General features: G+C 34.2%; 1 protein-coding gene across 1 annotated transcript; it reads right to left on the bottom strand.

The window, feature by feature from the left end:
- Positions 1-530: 530 nt before the first annotated feature.
- On the bottom strand, positions 531-21,085 carry LOC129000846 (UV radiation resistance-associated protein-like). Its single transcript, XM_054427892.1, has 10 exons — positions 20,460-21,085; positions 18,237-18,450; positions 17,266-17,554; positions 9,719-9,824; positions 8,699-8,909; positions 7,062-7,234; positions 6,146-6,372; positions 5,186-5,356; positions 4,455-4,653; positions 531-3,135 (listed from the first exon to the last, which is right to left on the bottom strand). Exons 1-10 carry the CDS (start codon positions 20,523-20,525, stop codon positions 2,869-2,871), a joined length of 1,923 nt encoding a protein of 640 aa, XP_054283867.1. The 5' UTR covers positions 20,526-21,085; the 3' UTR covers positions 531-2,868.
- Between the last annotated feature and the right edge of the window lie 1,467 nt (positions 21,086-22,552).

The raw sequence follows: 22,552 nt of genomic DNA on the forward strand, positions 1-22,552 counted from the left end.
TTTAATAAATGAATTGATTTACTAAAATAACAACAAAAATCAATCAAAAAATAGCATTAACACTAAAAAGGCAACAAATTCAGTAAGCTACTATACGTATTACAAAAACTACCTCAGGTAAAATTTGTAGAAATGACTGTTAAAGCTTAAATAAAGTTGCAATTATTTGTATGAACAAGAAGAATAAGTTTAATAACCCAAATTACTTTAGTCCCAAGAAATAATAACATTTGAATTGAACCAAAGTTTTAATTTATCAAATTGTTTTGGTAACAAATTGGTTAGAAAATAACTTTAATAAGATTCAGATATGTTTTCAGTGAATAATTGGAAAATAGTTCTTTTGATAAATATTATTTTATAGCATAACTGTACAATCAAACAAGATGATAGTTACTTAATGAATATTTATAGTTAAGTCTTTGACTAGATTTAAGTGAACTACATATGAATAAAAAATACCTATTAATTTAACAATCAAATAAATATTCTTTTAAAGTTTAAATTACAATACTTTAGCCAGTCTCCAGTTTTACAAAACCAAACTATAAATGAGATTTGTGGAATTAAGTTGTTATACAAAACCATATTTCATAATTTTTTTTAACATTACAATACCACGAACTTAGCTAATAGTAATTTCATATTCTGTTTTTTATGGTAAAATTACTCAACCAAACAAAATACGCATATAGTATAGGAAGGTTTTAGGTTTAGGAAGTTAGGAATGTCATCAAGCCATTAATTTTTTACTGCCGGTAACTAAATAAGCTCACATAGTTCTTATACTTCTAGTTCTAAATGTATAATGTTTTGCAGTTTTTACGGTCTGTGTTCCATTTTTAATTATGAAGCTGTTTGAGATTATTATTTACTGGCTAATAATCTTCAAGGAAAAATGTATTCTTGTTTATTTATGTGACCACATTGGTAATTTATTTATTTTAAATACAACTCTCCATAATCCTCTCAAACATTACCAGTTTGTTTCTTTAATTACTAGTTCAAATATAAAACATTTTAACATTTTTAACCTTGATTTATTTTTTTATTTGTGGTAGATTTTATTTAAGGGGCTATTTTTGGACATACAGTAACTATTTTTGGCTAAATGGATAGCCCAAATATTAAAAGCAATGGCTGGTAAGAATATTAATAACCAGGTGAAATGATGTGTTGTTATGCCTATCTAATGGTAAAAGCAAGGCAAAAGTAACACCTCCATTTTTTAACAAATCAACTCTAAATCAATACAATTTTGTAGCTTAAAGTTAGTTGACAAATTGCTTCAAACACAATACCAAATTGAATCAAACCTAAAAGCTGAAAAGATATCCAGTTAAAATCTTAACGATGTCTCATGTATGAGGGCTATTCAGAAAGTAAGGAACATTTACTCTGAACAGAGTACAGACGTTTTCACCTCCTCAGTGACTGTGGAAATGTCTTTGTGTTACACTTTGTTGCAATATTACTGTGTTAAAAGTTTGCAGCAATTGAAAATCTCACTAGTTGTGAGGTGCAGTCATAACCTTAAAACCTATACACTTTTTTATTGTCAAGTCTGCGGAGTTGTACGGAAACAACTTGATAAATGAAAAGATATAGTGCTTTCAGTTTCAAAACGGCTATACTGAAGTTGATGTCCAACATTTTGTTTTTGCATTACAATGCCTGACCTCATGCGGAAAATTCCAATTGCACACAAAATCTTCAATCATTCAATTAGCAACTACCCTACAGTTCAGTTTATTTCCCAGAATTGACTTGGTAAGCAGCACAGCACTTTGTTAATGACAAGCAGCTCCAGTTGCATTTCACTAGGTGGCTCAGCTCGCAGGCAGCGGAATTCTACGACAATGAAATTTCAATGCTCATCCACCGCTATGATAAGTGCCTATTTAGAAAAGTAGTATTTTAGTTGCTCTTTCAAATGTAGGCATTATAATTATTTTTCTGAACAAACTTTTTATTTTATTCCAAAACCTTCCTTGCTTTCTTGATTGCCCTCATATCATAAAATAATGTTATATAATTAACTAAGATTAGGTTCTCTGTTTTGGGACTTTAAAGGGTGAAGTGTAAAAAAACTACTATGAGTCTACAGTTTACAAATGCTTGCCAATTATGTTAAGTGGATTTTCTATATTTAAAAATGACATAAAAGTGTGGGGCACATTGTATTCAAAGCTTTGGCAAAGCAAATGTCACATTTTAATACTGAGGAACAAATTTTCTGTTGATAGACATTTTAAACAAGATTACTTTGAACGTGTTTAGTAAATTAAAGAATCAGTGTTACAAGGTCATTGGCATCGATGCAATTGTGAAAAAAACATTAATTAAATCATTGCACTAAACTATGGTATATTAAACCTAAAATGCACAGCCACCTGGAATAAGAATAATCTTGGGGAGCCCACGGAGATAAACTAACGGGCATTCACAAAAAATATAGTACACAATAATCATCATCTAAATATACATAAATTATATAATACACAGTGGAAAGTATAATACATCAGTCAAAATATTGGTTCCTTGAAAAGGCACAGTTTTTAAACAGTGTGGATTTTTCACAAGAAATTTAAAAAAATTGAAAAAAAGAACAGAAACAAATTTACTGTAATTTTCAGCGCACATTGTGTTCTAATTATGAGCATAAATCATTTTGACATAAAAATATTTTTATAAGCTGAGCCTAAAATGTTCCGCCACTTATTTTGTGAACAAAGCACAGTGAAAAGGACATCTGAAACGAGACCTTGTACTTTTCTAATTGTTAAATCAAACCTTTCAATTGTACACAAAAATGTCAATCCATCCCAACACTGTTACAACGAATTTGGCCTAGTGCCTTTTCAAGTGCTATGAATCTGCGTATGTACTTTGGGACGTGACCTGTCGGATACTCTGGTAAGTGAAGGCATCCGTGGAGTCTCTGGATATGTTTGTCGGATACTTGGAAGGAGAGTTGATCTTGTTGATGATGCTTGCCAGACTCTCCTCCTGCAGCAGGATGTCATTGCTGGAACGCAAGCTGCGCTCAGAGTCAGAGCATATCGGCGCCGGGCCCTGCGCCATCCAGGAGTTGAGGAACTCACGCTGTCCGTCGTCTTCTGAACTGTGCGGTACCTGAAAATTAATTACCGTTATTTATTTTGTTTATTTATTTTACCCAATATCGAGTCACTGAACTCCCTTAGAGTACTCCATGATGTTGATAATAAAATGGTACCTGCCGGATTATTGGAGATAGAAACAACCATAGTTAAAGATAAATCGTATGAAAATTACAACATTTAATGTAGGGATGGACGGTATTAAATTTTTAGTTCGGGACGGGATTTTTATTTCCTTCCTAATTTTCGGGACGGGACGGGGCGGGATTTTTTCCTGTGTATAAAAAGAAAGTATTAAGTACCTATTGCAGTTACCAAACAAGACAAACAAAATCAAATTTTACCATTTGTGGCACTGATCTATAAAAACAATAAAAATGGGTAAAAATTTACAGGTATAGAAACTTGTGACTCGCGGTCAAAATGACACGGAGTCACGGTGCGATCGTCAAAATGATTCGTGGTCACGGCGGGATCATCGTTATGTTTTTATCGTAATATTTTTTCCCGAAAATTTCCAGAAATTTTGGGACCCCGTCCATCCCTAATTTCATTGTATTGTAACAGCCCTGGAAGTGGATATTCATAGTAACTAATTCTGATTTAAGATACCTGTCTACAGTTTCAAAGGTAAAAATCAAGGTTTAACAAGTGTTTATATTCGCACACAAAAACTTGTATTTACTATACTGAGGTGTTTGACAAGGCATCTTGCCAAAACATCCATGCAACATCTTGAATGCTACGTTGGCACTGCAGACAACATGTATTGAAAAATCCACATTACTGTAGTCAAAATTAATCCACAAACAACAATAAAACAGATTGTACTATAACAAATTTCTTAGACATAGAGATGACCAAATTAATATATTTTTATATACACTTTATATTTTTGAATTATCTAGATTAACAGATATTTTTACAAAGACGTTACATTGCACAATAATCTCTCATGTCCTATGTATTACAGCCACTCCTTGGTCTGATTACAGAATTTGTCAGCTAACGTTGGATTAGTGAGATTTGTTTACAATTATAGTAAGTTAAATTGTAAAACTATGAAAATCGCTTTTACAAAATATGAATAAACTACTTCTCAGACACTTTAAAAGATTGTTTTTTTAATTTGTATTTTACTAATAAGAAATGAGTTCAATGATTACAATGACAAAGTCCATAACCCTAAGTATTAAATTGATTAAGAGTCACAAAGTTGCAGTTTATCCTCAGATTTCTTCGATATAATTTTAAAATTGGGTACTGAAATTAACAATTCCATCAATTGGTTGATTATTAATCCTGTCTGAGCATCACTTGTCAAGGACCTACCAAGATCTCGTTGGGCTCTGAGCTGTTGTGTGTGATGCTCCGTTGCCGAGGCACTAGGCGTGGACTGCCGTGGTCCAGCCGGTCCAAGCCCTTGTCTAGGGAGTAGCAGAGAGGAGCCTGAGGCGGCCGCAAGCCTCTCACACCCTGCAGCTCAAGTGTAGAGCTGGACATTGTACGCTTGCCTGCCTCCAGTCCAGCCCTGTAACATCATCACCAGTCACCACTGTCATTCCCGTATGCTGTTTAGAGTTAATCTTTGTGCATCTTTTTTTATATTATCTTTAGACTTAGAGTGACCAAACTTTTAACACATACAGGTCAAATCTACTAGTTTCCTACAGAAGGATGTTAACCTATTTAGCTTGCATGCCTGAATTTAAAAAATCAATTGACTACTAAGGGTGTAACATAGAGCACAAGTGCCTAGGTATTTAGGATTTTATTTTAAAGGATAGCAGGCTTACCTGAATGGGAAAGAGTCCAAACTGGCAAAAGACACAGGATATATGCTTCCAGGGTATATGCCATCTAATATGGTTTTCTAGATTTCCTGCATTAAGTCAATTTAAACAATAAGAGATGATTTATAGGACTGTTCATACAAAGAACAACTCAAAATTTGCTGTTAATAGACTAATTATTTAGATTCCAAATCCCAAAACATCATAAACCTCCCTACAATAATTGGCGGACAGTGTTCACAATAATTCTTTAACGTAAAACAAACTGACCCGCTGAGGCTGGGCTTGAGGTTCAGTAGAGCCAGCAAGTTAGGCAGTGTACACCTGAGATCTGACGTGGTGAGGCTACAATACCATCTCAACTGTGCGATGTTCTTGTTGAGCAAATACACTCCGTAGTTGAACTGAAGCTTATCCTTGCCCTTAGAGAATAGAGGAAATCTGGAAACAAATTCAACACTGTAAAAGGATGTCTGTACAATGTTATATTGCTGATTATAGGTTAAATTCATGCTTTTAATATTGTTTCACATATTGTTGCAAGAGATTGCCGCAGGGTAAAATTATTGTAAAGAATGAGGCTATGAATATTCAGGTATAATAGTCAAAGTTATTAAAGTGTCTATTCAATCATGTCAATGCCTGATTTGATCTTAAAACACAACTTCATGTCATTAATATTGGATCCATAAGAGCCTGGAGGCATATTGTTGTAGCCCACAAAAAGAACAAGTGTCTTCATCTAAAAAAGAACCATGAATTTGATACAAAAAATGTAGGACTTTTTGCCTTGATTTGGTGGGAATTAAAACTTAGTTCCATAGCTTCTCTCTGCACAAAAATGTGTTGAACTATTAAAAAAAAGAGAATAAAGTGAATAATATAGGATGTAAAATAGGGATTTAAAGTTTAAAGCATTCAGTATGTTTTAGTTCCAGTGACTTTACTCCTAAAAATCAAGCACTTCTTCAAGGTAATTAATTATAGCTTAAAGGGTCGTGAATAGCCACAAAGACCAGTCTTATGAAGTGTTTGGTTTTGTATTTCAATTTCCAAACCTCAATTTACACACAATAAATTCAACTCCCTACCCAACTGAATGAACAAAAACTTCGGTGGATTAAAACTACCTTGGAATTTCAATCTTCACTAACTAGAAGAGCCTATTGTTTCGGCTGAGTTTGTGGGTATCCTATAGATATGAAGAGATAAAATGCAACTGGTACTCACTCTCTCTCCTTATCAGGTATCTTGTCAGTGATATGGTCGATGATCTTGCTGCGAGAGCCTGCGTGGACGATGGAGTAACGAAGAGGAACGTGCAAGAAATATGCAATCATCTGGACCAGGTGAGCGACAAAACCCAGCGCTACTGAGATCATAATCTCATCATGTCCAGCAAAGTCTTCTGAGTTGGGCAGATGGACTCCACAGATGGCAAACTTGTCGTCTCCAATCTGAAAAAAAAACATCAAATTAGATTAACAAGAGGCTTGGTATTACATTGAGTATAAAGCAATGAATACATCCAAATCTGGCTGTGTAACTGATAAAATTACAAGCACTAAATTATTTTTTTCATATCATAATCTAAACTATAAATTGTTACACACATATTTTTCAATGGATAATGAAAACTATTCTATTGATTTGAAATTTAGTGGATCCAGTATTTTATTGTTGGCTTATTTATATGCAAAACTTTCTCACAAAACCCTTAATATGTTGAAAAAGTCGCTCAGATTTTTTAAAATCAATAAACTTGGAAAACACTGAACAGAATTTTTTTCCCGATCTTTAAAGGCGTAAGAACTAATGGCACAGAATTTTGTAATACTCTTTACTTTAAACAAACACTTCATCTTACTGCAAATAATATACACCAACTGTTCAATTTAGGTGTTCAGGTAAGAAACACTACTTAATTCTATGACTAAATAAACAACTCACTTTTAAATAAATAATACTATAAAATATTATACATAGAGTTAAACTTAATAATAACGTATTTTAAAACTAATTTTAAAATATATATAATTTACAGACATATATTTATATGTTGAAAAAAACTATTACGATTAATATAGTCAGGTTAAGTAAAGAAATAAAGATTTTATATTTCATTTACATGTTAGCTTTTTCTTACCTGACTGATGGGGTATATATAATTTAACTCTGAAATGCGCTTTCGTCTCAGAGCTAACAGCATTTGGTTGACAGAAAACAGATTTTCTTTGGCATCTATAGAAACACGTTTAAGATCTTTCAGACGTTCCATTTCTTTGTGAAGCATCCGATTCTTTTCCACCAATTCTAAATCTGAAATAAAAAATATTAGTTAAAGATGATTATTGATAGCTACGTTAACTTGGGTACCGGTACTCAATATAGACATATTTTCAACCCTATTTATTTATTTTTTTGTTAACAGAATAGAGCAATGTATATGTTCAAGGTCCTTTAAGGTGGAGGATAATATAATTCATAATCATGATGATATTATTAAATACTAGCTGGCCCGACAGACGTCGTCCTGTCCTAATGTGGTTTTATGTCAAATGCTCGTTCATTTTCAAGATGAGCTCGTTCGCATGGCTCAATCACGTCCTGATTGAAGTTCGTTCGCTACGCTCACTCACCTTTAGGTTGGAGCTCGTTCGCTACGCTAGCCCACCTCCAGGTTGAAGTTCGTTTGCTACGCTCACTCACCTTTTGGTTGCAACTTAGCTGTTGTCATAAATTTAAAATAAATAATAATGCTGCACCCTGTTGGTAAACCTATTAAATTTTTAATGCTATTGAACATCACAGAATCAAATTGTTTAGTTGAACCAGCTGTTAAGATTCTTTAATTCCATTTAAATATGAGTACTCATAAGGTTAACATGGGTTCTCACAAACCATCCTTGAATAATGGTTAATAATACCTGAAAGTTTCATTACAATCTGTCGAGTGGTTTCGGAGTCCATAAAGGACAAACAAACAAACAAACATACAAAAAAACATACATTGGATTTTATATACCTAAATAGATCAAACATATTTTAAAAATAATAATAGGCAATTAAAATTTAAAATATCTATTATTTTATATCAATTCTAAATCTAACATCTTCTTTCAAGCTACCTACCTATGCTTTAATCAACCTTCCTAAGCAACAAACCAAATCGTCCCACTAGGTGACTTGCGACACCTCCAAAAAGCAGTTGTTGCTAATTTTAGAATCAAAATTGACATAGTTTAATTGAGCCACCGGCAGAATTCGCTAATCTAAATCACTGATTTCTGTTGAATACACCAACTTAACCTGATGGAACGACTTTTTGTAAGCTAAAGGCCTAACATCGTTTGTGCAACATCAACTATCTTAGTAATAAAAACTAGTAGTAGAGTCTTTCTATGTATCTTTTACAACCTAAAGAACCTGAAAGACTTTACTACCGATTTAGTACTGTAGCTCTGAAAATTCTGTGTTTATGTGTTTATTTGTGGTTTTCAACTATTTTCATCAGTAAGGTAAGCTTATCAATTACAAAATCCTTAAAACCCTGGCCTAAAGCTATCTTGACAAAAACGTCGTAACCTGGAGAAAAAAGAATGCAAGACTGTAGCACACTCTGTGCGTATGTCATTCAACAGATGGTCCATCCTGTATATGCCTTATAGATGGGATGTCTACTTCAGTATCCCAAAGTCAAAGTTTCAACATAACCAAGAAGAATTACATGACACTTGTGTTTACAATACCCTATCTTGGTAAGTTAAGACGTCCAAGCCTCACCTTCGTCCAACATTCGATCGGTAAGTTTACTCTTGTCCTCCAGCTGCCTGCGCAAGGCTGACTTCTTCTTATCCCTCTCATGAGTCAGCAGATGTACTCTGAACCTCACCTCCTCCACTTCTCGTTTCACAGCTGTCAGCTGTTGATGTAGTCGTGGTGTTGCACCTGTAGGCTTGGCACGATGTAACACCCGACGCAACATGGCGCTCTCCTACACACACACAGTTTAATGAGCCTAAATGAAGATGTGATAGAAAAACATTTTGACAAGATGGATAGAAAGTTTATGCAGTAAATATATATAGTGCTTGAAGATTAGGCTTTACTTCTGATAATGTATATTTTGACCCTAAAAATGTTCTTCCTCAAGAAAAACTGTATAAACCTTTGTACCAATGCCTGCTGACATACTCACATTCTGATATAACTGTACACAATTTTGTTTGAATATTATACCTATTTAATTATTTAAAAATGTTTTGCATATAATAAAACTAGTAGGCCTAATGACAGTCCATCTACTCTTTGTAATGTTTCAATGCATTTCTTTCTGTTACCAGTCAACATGTTTTTCCATTTGTCTGCAAACAGAAATAGTAAGCAATTAGTATTTAACAAGCTCAAGGTGTAGAACTTCCCCTTACATTTGTTTGACTCTAAGGGTGTAAAAAAATATGTAAGCTATTATTGTTTTTACCATTTACTTTTATTTTAGGTGGTTAAATAGATTTTTATATGTTGGTTCAACAAAACATATTAGTTTTTATCCATGCTGAAGCATGATAAGAAGTTTTTTCTTAAAATGTTAGATCTGCTAGGACACTATTTTTATGCATGCCTAATTTATTAAAAAAATAGGTCATTAAAACAGTGAAGTAAGCATCCAAACCTCAATCATATTGTATTGCATAGGAATTGCAAGAACAGTATTCTAATAGTGGTTATTGGCATTACAATAGAATAGTTACTGCAAAAGTAGTGAAGAGTGAATATGAAAAGGAATTATTTAGGCTACAGTACCTTTCCTTCACTGCTACTCCCACTCAAACTTCCGTCCGAGATCCTCTCTCTAAGGGAAGCAGCTGCAACTGAATGTTGCTTGATAGCTTGCTGGAGTGAATGCAGCCTGAACACACATTTAACAGGCAATTAAAAAAAAAATTCTTATATGGACTGCCTTGGAAAAAAGCCCAGCTTACAGTACCTAGCTTAGTCCAGGGGCTTAGATGTACTAGGTAGATGTAGTAGCAGGCAGTTTTTAATCGTCAGGAGCAAAACAAATCCATGGTGACAAAAATACAACTCTCTCTGCACTATAGGATTCTGTATGTACTGTCATTGTGTGGCTAGTTTTGATAAATTGGGCCTACACATACTGCTTAGTGCTTAGTTTTGTCAACTTCAAAACATAGTGTTTTATACTGTCCCAAATACAACCAAGTTTAGTTATATTTCACCTTAATCAAATGAAATTGGGCTTACATATACTGTGCAGTGCTTAGTTTTGTCAACTTCAAAACATAGTGTTTTTATACTGTCCCAAATACAACCAAGTTTAGTTATATTTCACCTTAAACAAATGAAATTGGGCTTACACATACTGTGCAGTGCTTAGTTTCGTCAACTTCAAAAGATAGTGTTTTTATACTGTCGCAAATACAACCTAGTTTAGTTATATTTTATCTTAATCAAATGAAATTTGGCTTACACATACTGTGCAGTGCTTAGTTTCGTCAACTTCAAAACATAGTGTTTTTATACTGTTGCAAATACAACCTAGTTTAGTTATATTTTATCTTAATCAAATGAAATTGGGCTTACACATACTGTGCAGTGCTTAGTTTCGTCAACTTCATAACATAGTGTTCTTATACTGTCCCATATACAACCTAGTATAGTTATATTTCATCTTAATCAAATGAAATTGGGCTTGCACATACTGCGTAGTGCTTAGTTTCGTCAACTTCAAAACATAGTGTTTTTATACTGTCCTAAATACAAGCTAGTTTAGTTATATTTCATCTTAATCAAATGAATTATCAACAAAACCACCATTTCGGTAATCCAACTTCCTCCCAGCCCCATATCTGTCAGATAATCGAGGGACAACTGTGCACAAAAACCCATACGGAAAACACGCAATTACTAATATTTTTTATTATTATTATCATTCTATTCAAAAATATTTAGATGTTACTATACATTTTTAAATCTTCACTATCTTACGAAATGAGGCTTCATGTTGTAATGGTAGGACGTTTTGGGGAAAATTTTAATTCATAAAAAATTTTAAAATTCATATTGTAAATGATTTTCAATCAATCAAACAATTGTAGAAGTATCAGTTACAGCAGTTGGTTGAGTAAAGTAGATTGCTGAGTGTAAGCAGTTTTGTGCTGCTTCTTGCATTCAGTAGGTTCAATACCCAACAAATTGCTGATTATGGCCTTACCCTCTCTCTTTGCAGCCAAATTGAAAGTACCATCGGTGGTAGACCTTTTTACCAATAATCCACTCTTCCTTAGGAACCAGCGCCGGCTGGCCAAGGTAAGGCCGTAATACTCTTTTAATATTTTTGGACTTAGAGCACAGATAGATTTGAAATACTAATAAAGACACTTAATACTTGTCATATTAAATTCATACTTTTAATAACACAGAGTTATTTGAAATAATATATATAAATTTATCAATTTCTATTGCCTCTTTGGTTGAATAGTTATTTTGAGAATAATAACATAAACAATTATTTTTGATTGAAAATCATATTTTGTCATTTAGTATTTGCCATTCATTGTTCTTGATATAATATCTATATTCTATTTTTCCCTTTATCTCTGTAATTATTAAAACTACTTGTGTTGAGAATATAATATAGAATTTTGTATAATCGAATCTCGAGTACCTTTCTTTGTGCTCACTGCCAAGCGAGCTCACCCCCCACAATATATTATATAATAATAAACATCATTTAAAAGAAGTAACACATAAACACCAACCGTTACAACTGGTCGGGGCTGCCAGGATTGAGTTTTTACTCAATAATTAATTGTTTGATTTATTGTTAATTGTACTTGTGACTTTTATTTATCATTGGACTTAATTAATATAATTATATAAAAAAAAAAACTTGTTGAATTGTAATTAGATAGATTGTGTTTAAATAGAACAGTTTTTGTATTTTGAACCTATCTGTGTAACAGGGCTTTATAGGAATTAATTAGACCTATGTTTAAGATTGTTTTAGGTGGATGAATAGAGATTTGTTTATATATGTTTAGGTAGCATGTGTGTACCAATTAGATGGATAAGATTTCATTCAGTGAATTAAGGTCGTTAAATAAAGAAGGAGTGATAGAGATATATAAAAAATTAGATATTCCAGTTCCACCTGAGGCTGATTTAGAATATCTTAGGTCTTATTTAAGGCTAGTTAAAATTAATTTATATAAGGGTGAACCCTTTACTCAGAGTGCTCCGAGACAATTAGATAGTCCTTATGAAGAAGTAGCTATATACAAAAACCAAGACATTATCGCACATGAATTCATTAAAAACTATTCTACTGAGAACATTTATGAGGAAGTAGCTGAACCAGCTACTTATGCGGATATAGGTTTAACAGTACAGCGAGCCTATCAACCGTGTCCGGGAAACGTAGTTATGGCAGAGAAAATACCGTGTTTTACCCCCCAGACATTTGGCGGTAAGCCGACTGAAAATGTAAAAAGCTTTTTGGCGCATTATGAGCGAGTTTCACTAGCTAACGCTTGGAATGATGAACGGAAATTACAATTGTTAAGTTTTTACCTAAGCGACACGGCGCAATTGGTTTATGAGAACCTTGAACGTGAACATGGGGAGAATTTAACATGGGCCGTAGCTAAGCAACACCTTTTGAATACCTTTGCGTTAGAGGCGAACACCGAACTTTTGGAGATGCAGTTGAACACCCGAGTTCAGATGCTAGGGGAGAGTACTGTTCAGTACATGTCAGACATTATTCGGCTGTGCTCTCTGATAGATAATAAAATGTCAGAGTCAAGAGTTTGTGGTCACATCTTAAAGGGGTTAAACCCTGCAATTCTTCAACAGATTGCCATGTGGGACAACTCTACTAGGGATAAGTTATTTGCTAACGTGACAAAGTATGAGACCTCTGCCTTACTTTTGCGCCACAGGCTAGGTGTCGAGTTGCCCACGACACAAACACATAAACCGGTAGATGAACTAAATTCAAAAATAGAGTTTCTGACAAAAACAGTTAACCAGTTGAAATTAGATCATAATCGTTCTCGCAATAGATCACACTCTAGGAGCTCAGACTATAACAGGGACTTCTCAAGAGATAGGGATGGCGGTAGTTATCATCGAGACTATCGTAGAAGGGACCGCAGCTCATCATACGGACGGAATTATGACAGGACTGACCGTCGACCTCGCTCCAGGGATCGGTATAGAAGTCGGTACGATTCACGTGATGCTACTCCTAACCGAGTTAAATTTCTTGACACGAATCGTGATTCTAAATTTAAAAATTCAAATTTCCGTGACTCAAAAGATGAGAAGAGAAGTTTCTCTCCTCATCCTAAAAGATATAACGAAACAAAACCTTCACAACCTTGCAGACATTGCGGTAAAATGCATTGGTCTGAAGATTGCTGGTACAAGTCCACAAATCGAGATAAGCCAAGGAGTTACAATCTTAACTTTGCTGACGAAAATTCTTGGGATTTTGAGGTTAACATGGTCAACACCATGAATGTTGCTACATTTCCCCCCAGTGAGGAAACCCAAAAGTTGTATCAAAATAATGTAATAGAGTTTTTCAAAAATTTACATCGTAAAAACGTTGAGTCATCAGAACCACAAGTTACATTCAATACACATTTGTGCGACACGGGCAAAGTAATTGAACACGAGACTAGCGTCAGCAAACTTGACCATTCAGGTGTTCCTGACTTAGCATTTGAGTCACACATTTTATTTCCCTATCAGACCAGAATTGTAACTAATCTAGCCACCAATGACATTTCTCCTTTAAACACAAAAGGAATCGTGGAATCTAAGGAAATTAACATATTGCTCGATTCAGGTGCTAATGTATCGTGTGTCAACAGCGAGCTTTTAAGAGATAAGCAATGGGAAAAAACGAATGTGCATCTATCTTCAGCGAGTAGAACTCCTTTAACTGTCCTCGGGAAAACTACTCTAACATTTCACATAGCCTTAATAGAATTCACTCAAGAAGTGTATGTAATTAAAAACCTGAATTGTTCAATGATCTTGGGAAATGATTTTCTTAAACATTATGGGGTGATACTAAATTACCAAGACGGTACCATAACTTTATCACGTGCTGGGGACAAAACAAAAATTCCCATGCAGGTTAACAAAGTAGGTAAAACTCGTATATCTCAACAAGATGCAACATCAAGTACTAGTGGAAAGACTTTTTCTTCGGATGAATTAAAAGTTAGGGCAATGACTTTAAAAACAAAACCTCCATGTAGTATACAGGACTTGTCAAACGGGATCTCCCCCCTAAATTCAGCAGGGGAAACAAACGCTAGTTTAAGGGAGGTCTTGGACCAAGCTGAAAACAAAATAGATATCAACCCCAAGCTGCCTCAGGCAAAATGGAAGACGGCTAAAGATCTTTTGTATGGTTATAGGGATGTTTTTGTAAAAGATTATACTGATTTAGGGACCGCAAAAGTGCCTCCTTATAAAATTAAACTTGAAACACACGAACCTATATCTTTGCCACCATTCAAATTGGGACCTCAAGAACGTGATGAGTCAAACAGGCAGATTGACGCTCTAAGAACTGCAGGTGTAGTGGAAAAATTGCAAACACCATTTTGCCATCAGCATTATCACCATAATGGTAAGACTCATCACAGCCGCGAGTTTAAACCGGGCGATAAGGTTCTGATTTCAGCACCTTTTACAGCTAAGCAAGGAACGCGAAAACTGGCCTCAGCCTTCAAAGGTCCATTTGAAGTAACGCGAAAGGTTTCTGACCTGTGTTATGAAGTGGCGTTGCTAAAGGGTGGACAATGGACTAAAGACGTAATTAACATTAGTCGACTGAAACCTTATCATGACAGAGCATAAGCTGCTAATCACAAGACGAGTTAGATTATGTTGTATAGTAAATAGAGTGCTTGTATATAGTATAGCTTTTAAAAGTTAAAATGATTGAACAGTATGATAATTTTTCCCCAAATTTCTTTTATATATATATTGTTGCTCAGAAGTCTACATACTGTAATGCTGAAGTGTCGCTCGTTCAATCCTGGTATTCTGAACTAAGTAGGGGTATTCAGAATTGAATGAGAAAGGCTCTCGTATAGCACCCTAGGAATGGTAAGCAGAAGGCTTATTCGTCGGGATACATACCTGAGCAACATACTTTTAATCCCATTACTAGTATTAATTAGATTAGTTTTAGCTGTTGTAAATAAATGAATTGTGTAACTGTAGTGTATAGCTTGTATAAATATATAATTTCCATTTTATGTTTTTGTTAAATAAAAAAAAAGAAAACTTCATGATCATTTTTTAATTTAGTCATGTTAATATAAATTGTATAGTATGTGTATATAACAGTTTAATAACAGATTCTGTTAACTTAATGAACTAATTTTATTGAAGATCTAAACAGAAAGCCGATCTGTGAAATAAAAAAAAATAAAAAAAAGAATAATCATTAATCTAAATCATAATCATAATCTAATTGAGTATATTTCTTTGTTTTTTTTTAGTTTGTTCAAGTTAAATATTGAGTTTAAAATTTGTGTGTACGGTTTTGTTAGTTGTAAGGGCATTGTATAAATATGTATATGATAATTGATAATTTTTTTTTGACAGAATATAAAGCATTTTGTTTCTAAACGACGTTAAGAATATTTGTTTATAATACTTTCTTAAGTTTAAAAGGTGGAACTGGGTTGTTACATTTTAGTTGTGGGATACTATTTTTTGGGATAGTCATATTGAAAGTATATGTAAGATTTTAAACTTTATTCTAGATATAAGATGTCATAATAGTTCATTCATTTTTGTAAATCTTAAAGAGGCAACAGATTATTTTTCCCCCTTTTAAACAATACAAAAACGGCCTTACCTATTTTTTTTTTGTAATACCTGATTTCTCACGATAAAATTAATTCAGAAAATTGTTATATATATAGTACACTAATTCAGTTGTATTCTCTGTTGCATGCAAATACCACCGTCACCAGACCGCTTGGAGGCCTACCCAGCTGACACACGACCCAAATGCTGATTCTCTGCAAGGTGTCAGCTTTTTCATTCAACTTCCTCACTACATCAGGTTGTTGACACGACCTTGTGAAGAATCCAGGACAGTGGCACTTAATTCAAGCTAATGGACTTTTTCGGACAATTCATCCTTTGTGAAAAATGGTGACATTTTTTATTTATATTTTGTTAAACTCAGCTATTAGACACATATATTTGTATTCCTCTCAGATAAAAATGTTATAATTTTGGTAACTTTTAAAAGTTTTTGCAATTTTGTATTTATATATGTAGACATGGGGACCATGTCTCCCGAAGGAGGGGGCATGTAATGGTAGGACGTTTTGGGGAAAATTTTAATTCATAAAAAATTTTAAAATTCATATTGTAAATGATTTTCAATCAATCAAACAATTGTAGAAGTATCAGTTACAGCAGTTGGTTGAGTAAAGTAGATTGCTGAGTGTAAGCAGTTTTGTGCTGCTTCTTGCATTCAGTAGGTTCAATACCCAACAAATTGCTGATTATGGCCTTACCCTCTCTCTTTGCAGCCAAATTGAAAGTACCATCGGTGGTAGACCTTTTTACCAATAATCCACTCTTCCTTAGGAACCAGCGCCGGCTGGCCAAGGTAAGGCCGTTATACTCTTTTAATATTTTTGGACTTAGAGCACAGATAGATTTGAAATACTAATAAAGACACTTAATACTTGTCATATTAAATTCATACTTTTAATAACACAGAGTTATTTGAAATAATATATATAAATTTATCAATTTCTATTGCCTCTTTGGTTGAATAGTTATTTTGAGAATAATAACATAAACAATTATTTTTGATTGAAAATCATATTTTGTCATTTAGTATTTGCCATTCATTGTTCTTGATATAATATCTATATTCTATTTTTCCCTTTATCTCTGTAATTATTAAAACTACTTGTGTTGAGAATATAATATAGAATTTTGTATAATCGAATCTCGAGTACCTTTCTTTGTGCTCACTGCCAAGCGAGCTCACCCCCCACAATATATTATATAATAATAAACATCATTTAAAAGAAGTAACACATAAACACCAACCGTTACAATGTGAACAGTTGTTTCATGTTAGCAACTTTTCTCCTCTACCACGCAATAGCCTACATAAACACCTGTGAAATTCCAGTAATAAAAATCATAAAAATTAATAGGCCTAATTGACCAACCAAGACAAAAACACTATATAAAAATACAACATTTTCCCCAAGGTTGAGTGAATCTCGACAATACTACTTTGATTACTAAATTCTCTTCACCTCAACAGTCGGCTGACCGAGTAGCTCTGACGTAACTCTACGGGGGTCATGAGCACTGAGACTACGCGTCGAGGCTCGACTCTGGGCTCCTTGAAGCAGTGAGGTGCTGTGAAGTATCCACCCTGCATGTGCAATATGAGCGTGTTGCTGTGGAACTGTGACGGGTCCGAGGTGACAAGTCTTGGACCGATGTACGCCAAGCCGCTGAAGTAGATGCCCCATACAGCCACTACCAGCTCCGTACTCTCCTCCCCAGTCACTGAGTGGCACCACAGCCTGATCACCACCCCTGGCAAACACATCAATAAATGAGCTCAACCCCGCCGCAGCAAACCTGCCAGCTAAACGAATTCCCATTTGTTTGATTGTATATTAGGTACGTTTCAGATTTATTCCCTTTCTAAAAAAGAATTAGATTACGAGTACTTTTTGCAACATGGAAGGTAATAAAAGTGTATGTATCAGTAAAATGTGAAATAGCTTAGTATGAAAAACAAATTTTATGACTTTTAAAAGAATATGAAGCCATGAGATTTAAATTTAGTTTTACTGTATTTCTTAATGTTCTTCAAAGCTAATAGGCCTAATAAGCTTCAACATAGTGGCACTTGTCTTGTCAGTATTTAAAAACTCTAGGCCTACTGTAAAAAAATGCTTTAAAGAAAGAGATTCCAAAATATGTTTTGAGGGTAAAAGCACAAATCTTATTATGTGTTGGCTACAAAAAATAATATTCAAAAATGTGTTTATGTCAAATTTTAAAAGCCTGCAATAAAGTAATGAAATTGCATAGTCAAGGCTGGTGCAAGGCGTTTTCCACAAACATGCGAGAGTCATTCTAAGACCTAATTGATAACAAAATAAGACACACAAAAACAATTTACAATAGTGAATAGAGATGGATAATTGTAGAGAAATAAATATTTTTTAAATCCTAATTTGTTTAGCCGGTACAGAAGTTTCTAACTCACCTGTGGCAGGACCAATTGCCTGGCTGATCTCAATATCCGCCCATTTAGGATTATCACTTTCAAGTTTTTCACTTGTATAAAATGGAGCTGACATTGTTGTCAGATGTAATGTGTAATAGTAGCTCAATTTACCCACTCCTCTTACTAAATGAGTGCATTTCTCAAAGGGATTGACATTGAATCCAATTATTTGTATTAGGTTGCGAAGACGTTGCTGAAACAAAGAAAAATAAGATAGGTTACCAATTATAATTCTTAAATGTATGTAGGCTTATACAGCTCATTTAGGCTATTTTGTACTACTTAAGATTCAGTTCTAAAAATAAAAACTAGGCTTGAAAAAACTAGGTAGGCTACCAGTATTATTGTTTTTAGTTAGCCTAAGTAGGCCTGCCATTGATGGCCATAAACGTTGTGAAGTCCTTCCCCATCACTACCTCAGTAAAAAAGCATTTGTTTTAAGTTCTGTATTAATAAGGTATTTTTATAGGTACATAGGTACTTTAATACTTTTATACTTTAATACTTTTCTTTGAAATGGCGACCATACAAATGTAGGTATTTTAAGCCAAGTATGAATGGAGATGAGTATGGGATGAGTGGCGATTACGCTTGTGAACTTAGCCTAACACTTATCTTTGTGAAACACTCTGTATAAGAATAAACTTACTTCCTTAAGTCTACATCAGTGTAGGCTAACTTTAGTTAGGTGAAGTTGACAATGGTTTGGTTCAGATGGTAGCATATTTTAAATTGAACAAAACTACATTGACAGCCACTAACACTTGGAGGAAAGGATGGTACAAAGAGACCACACTGTTGCCAGTGCCATTCAACATAAAGACCTGAAGAGTAAGGCTTTGGTTTCCTAGACACGTAATAGATGCGCTATGGCTTTTATCCAGGTCTCAAAATGCAACCGCCGTCAGTGGTTTCCTAGACTGCCCATACATATGGTTGGTGCGTAACATAAGTTCACGGGAGAGATTACTAGCGGCTGCTATAATTTTATACGATGATTTAGATAATGGCATGGATATTTGGCTATTACAAGCATCGAAGAAGCGTAGGCAGTGAAAAGTAGATTATTATGAACTGTATGTGGCCCTAACGGATATGTTACCTTAGTATTAAAGCAAACATTAAAAAATTTTAAATGTAAACAATAAATCTTAATTTACTCCCTCCAACTTTGCTTTCACTGTTATTATAGTTACTTGCTCGGGATTTACCGAGTCGATGAAAATACCTTTTACAACATAACATACTAGCAGAGTACCCGTCCTTCATACGGGATTGGCGTATAGGACTAGGGTAAGTATAAAATCCTTATTGCAGTTTTTAAGTCCGTGAGGATCACGCACACAAAATTGATGACGCCTCTGCTTAAGCACCGTGCCAAGCTTAAGTGCAAGTTTAGGTGGAAATGCATGTGATAATGTTTTTTTTTTAATTTTTGGGAGAGGGGGCCCGGCGAACAAACTTGCAGAGAGGCCCATTGGCCTGCTCTTACCGCCGCCACTGTTACAGTTGATATGTAACTTATGGTAATTCACTTGTAAAATTGGTGTTAAAATCTGTTGGCAATAAATAAAAAAATAGTACCTAATGTGTATTCTAGAAAGTTGTTCTTATCAAAACTTCAAGCCTAGGGCCTAAGATAGCCTCTAAGTGTTTAGGAAAGAATAAAGGTTAAGTTACAGTGATCCTACAGATCACAGGAAAGAGGTGCTAATATAAAACAGCAGCATAAACCTGCTGGTTGGGCCTACTGTAGGCTAAAATTACCTAAGCTAACCAATTAATAGCAAAAGCTATGTAGGTACTAAGAGAATTTGCAGGAATTTCGGTTTTTCGTTCATGAGATCTTGTCTAACTTTTAAAAACCTACGGTACAAATATTTTTTTTTAAATCTCCATCACCAATCTTCAACAGCAAAAAATAGAATGGACAGTGGATATCTTCTGTCTGTCACCCATGAACAGATAGAACAGATTCTATCAGGCATGAAGGATTTGAACAGTTTCTGACCAAACGGATAGGCTAGCATTCTGTTCAAGGCTGATGTTAACGAATTCGATACCTATAATATATGATAGCCCAGGCCTAGTATCACAAAACTATTTACCAGACCATACGCACACATCATGATCACCTCTACAGGTACTAGATTAAAAACAAATAGGAACTTATCGCTAATGATAGAACAATTATTTTCAAACCTGTTGTGTGAGTAAAGGAAGCCACTCTTTCCATCTCAGTGTTGCCCTTGGAGATACAATGGACATTATTTCAAAATGAAATAGGCCTAATTCTGTCCTAACTACAATATTGGCTTTCCCCTTTGGTAGATATCCAGCTGAGCATTGGTAGTACTTTGAAGACCTTGATAGTTAACAGTCTAAATTTGTGTTAGTTAGATTTTAGTTTCACCATAGACTAACCAACGTAATGTTTCACTGGTTTGGAGTTGGTTCTTAGTCATTAAACTTAAGAAACAGCATTATTTAGGCTGTTACATTGTAAATGAATATGGCTTTTCAATCATAACACAAGCACAAAATGCAACAAGTTGTTGGCACTTGCTAGTAAGTTTAGTACATTTTGATGTTTAGAACCCAGACCCACTCACTAGCACAGCACAATAGTCTAAAAAATTATTGTCTTTTCTGTTAAGCCTTCGTAGTTGGCTGGTAGGCCTAGCCTTCATCGGATGACTAAAATATAAACGTAAAAACATTCATCACTTCAGGGGAAATTCTACTACCGTAGGCCCTATATAGTATTATTTGTATGGTCAATACAAATAAGATATCAACACTTAACACTTCTTCATCATCTAAATACGTATTTTTAACAAAGTTTTTGGGATGGTAAGGTTACGTACGAAGGAAACTACAAAATATGACAATAGACGATACGATACACTATGACATCTGACATGACATTGACGACAATTGACAATTCACACATTATTAGAAAAGAAAAAGAAAGTTCTTTACGAAAAAACTCAATTTCATAGAGTAAGCAAATACTCATAACTATTTTATTTCTCAGAATATTCTAGAGATCGGAAAATGATCGTTGATTAAGAACAGAACACAACATTTATTTATTTATTTACGGTATACTTAGTTATTTTTAGTGTACATTTATTTTGTGATACGGGCATTGATTATTGTATAATTGCAGTTTTTTTATCAATGATAAGGATCTTCCACCGTGCAATGTTTCGATAATAATCAAGGCAAAACTGTGGATATTCTCTATCCTGAAAAGTTAACATTTTGTCAAACTTCTAATTTAATTTGCTATACGAAAAGAGAGAACATCGTTGATGAATTATGATCCCAAAAACAGCAACGATGTAATGTGACAAAAGTTTATCGGATACACTCGGGAAGTAACTGTAAGCAAACAAAATTAAACTTTGCCAAACTTTTCAGTCGCTTATATTCCAATTAGTATTTATATAACAGCTAAAGAATATTATTTCAAAAATTTTAGATTTACAGTTGCTCATTTTTTAACAAATCCAAGATAATCCGGTTCTACTGAATTGCGAGCATCGTAAAAAACTCAGTGAGAGCTTAAGTTCAGTCATAGATTATTAGGTGTTTGTTAGTCTATGGTTCAGGGTTTCCCAACCTGTGGACGATTTTAGGAATCGGGTTGCTATAATTTTACACCTTATACTTATCTTAACAACTATAATCAAGAGTGCTAGTAAAGGTCTTATACAAATCCGCAGTGTAGAAATTGTTTAATTTTTGTGTTACTGAACCGTTAATTTTTGATTTCCAAGTCATGGTTACATGAACCGTTGCCGTTTAAATTATCCTGGCTCAGAGTTGTAAGTTAATGGGATAGGCTCTGGCACACGTTTTGATGCAACAGTTGTGAGCGTCCGAGCTTTTTCATCTGCTTTTTTGAAGCTCGGGCGCTCACAACTGATGCATTAAAACATGAGCCAGAGCCTGTCCTATACAACCATCTGAGCCAGGAAAATTTAAACGGCAAGGTTCATAAAACCATTCTGGAAATAAAAGATTAACGATTCAGTAACACAAAATTAAACAACTTCAATATGGATTTGTATAGGACCTTTACCTGGGCATATAGAATTAATATATGACATTGATAGAATAATACAAGAAATTTTCAAATTAACACAAAATGCTCCAATTTTCAAATAGCTCTGGAGCCTTGACGGTTCATCGGAGATTAACACCTAAGGTGCACACTTTGTAGCAAATTTTTTGTACTTTTAATTTTAATAATATATACTATTTACAAAAAGTTTATTGTTCCTGAG

Source organism: Macrosteles quadrilineatus, unplaced genomic scaffold (assembly GCF_028750875.1).
Source record: "Macrosteles quadrilineatus isolate MER2022 unplaced genomic scaffold, UCM_ALF_1.0 Scaffold_8__2_contigs__length_117827958, whole genome shotgun sequence".
In the NCBI taxonomy this organism is placed as follows: domain Eukaryota; kingdom Metazoa; phylum Arthropoda; class Insecta; order Hemiptera; family Cicadellidae; genus Macrosteles; species Macrosteles quadrilineatus.

What these genes read in the sequence shown, in the direction of transcription:
- LOC129000846 (XM_054427892.1), bottom strand. Translation starts at nt 20,525, where the DNA reads ATGTCCATTGTATCTCCAAGGGCAACACTGAGATGGAAAGAGTGGCTT. An exon ending in TCGGTCAGCCGACTGTTGAG is followed by an intron (nt 9,825 to 17,265) that starts GTGAAGAGAATT and finishes ATGTGTGTTCAG; the next exon opens with GCTGCATTCACTCCAGCAAG. An exon ending in CGATCGAATGTTGGACGAAG is followed by an intron (nt 7,235 to 8,698) that starts GTGAGGCTTGGA and finishes TTTTTATTTCAG; the next exon opens with ATTTAGAATTGGTGGAAAAG.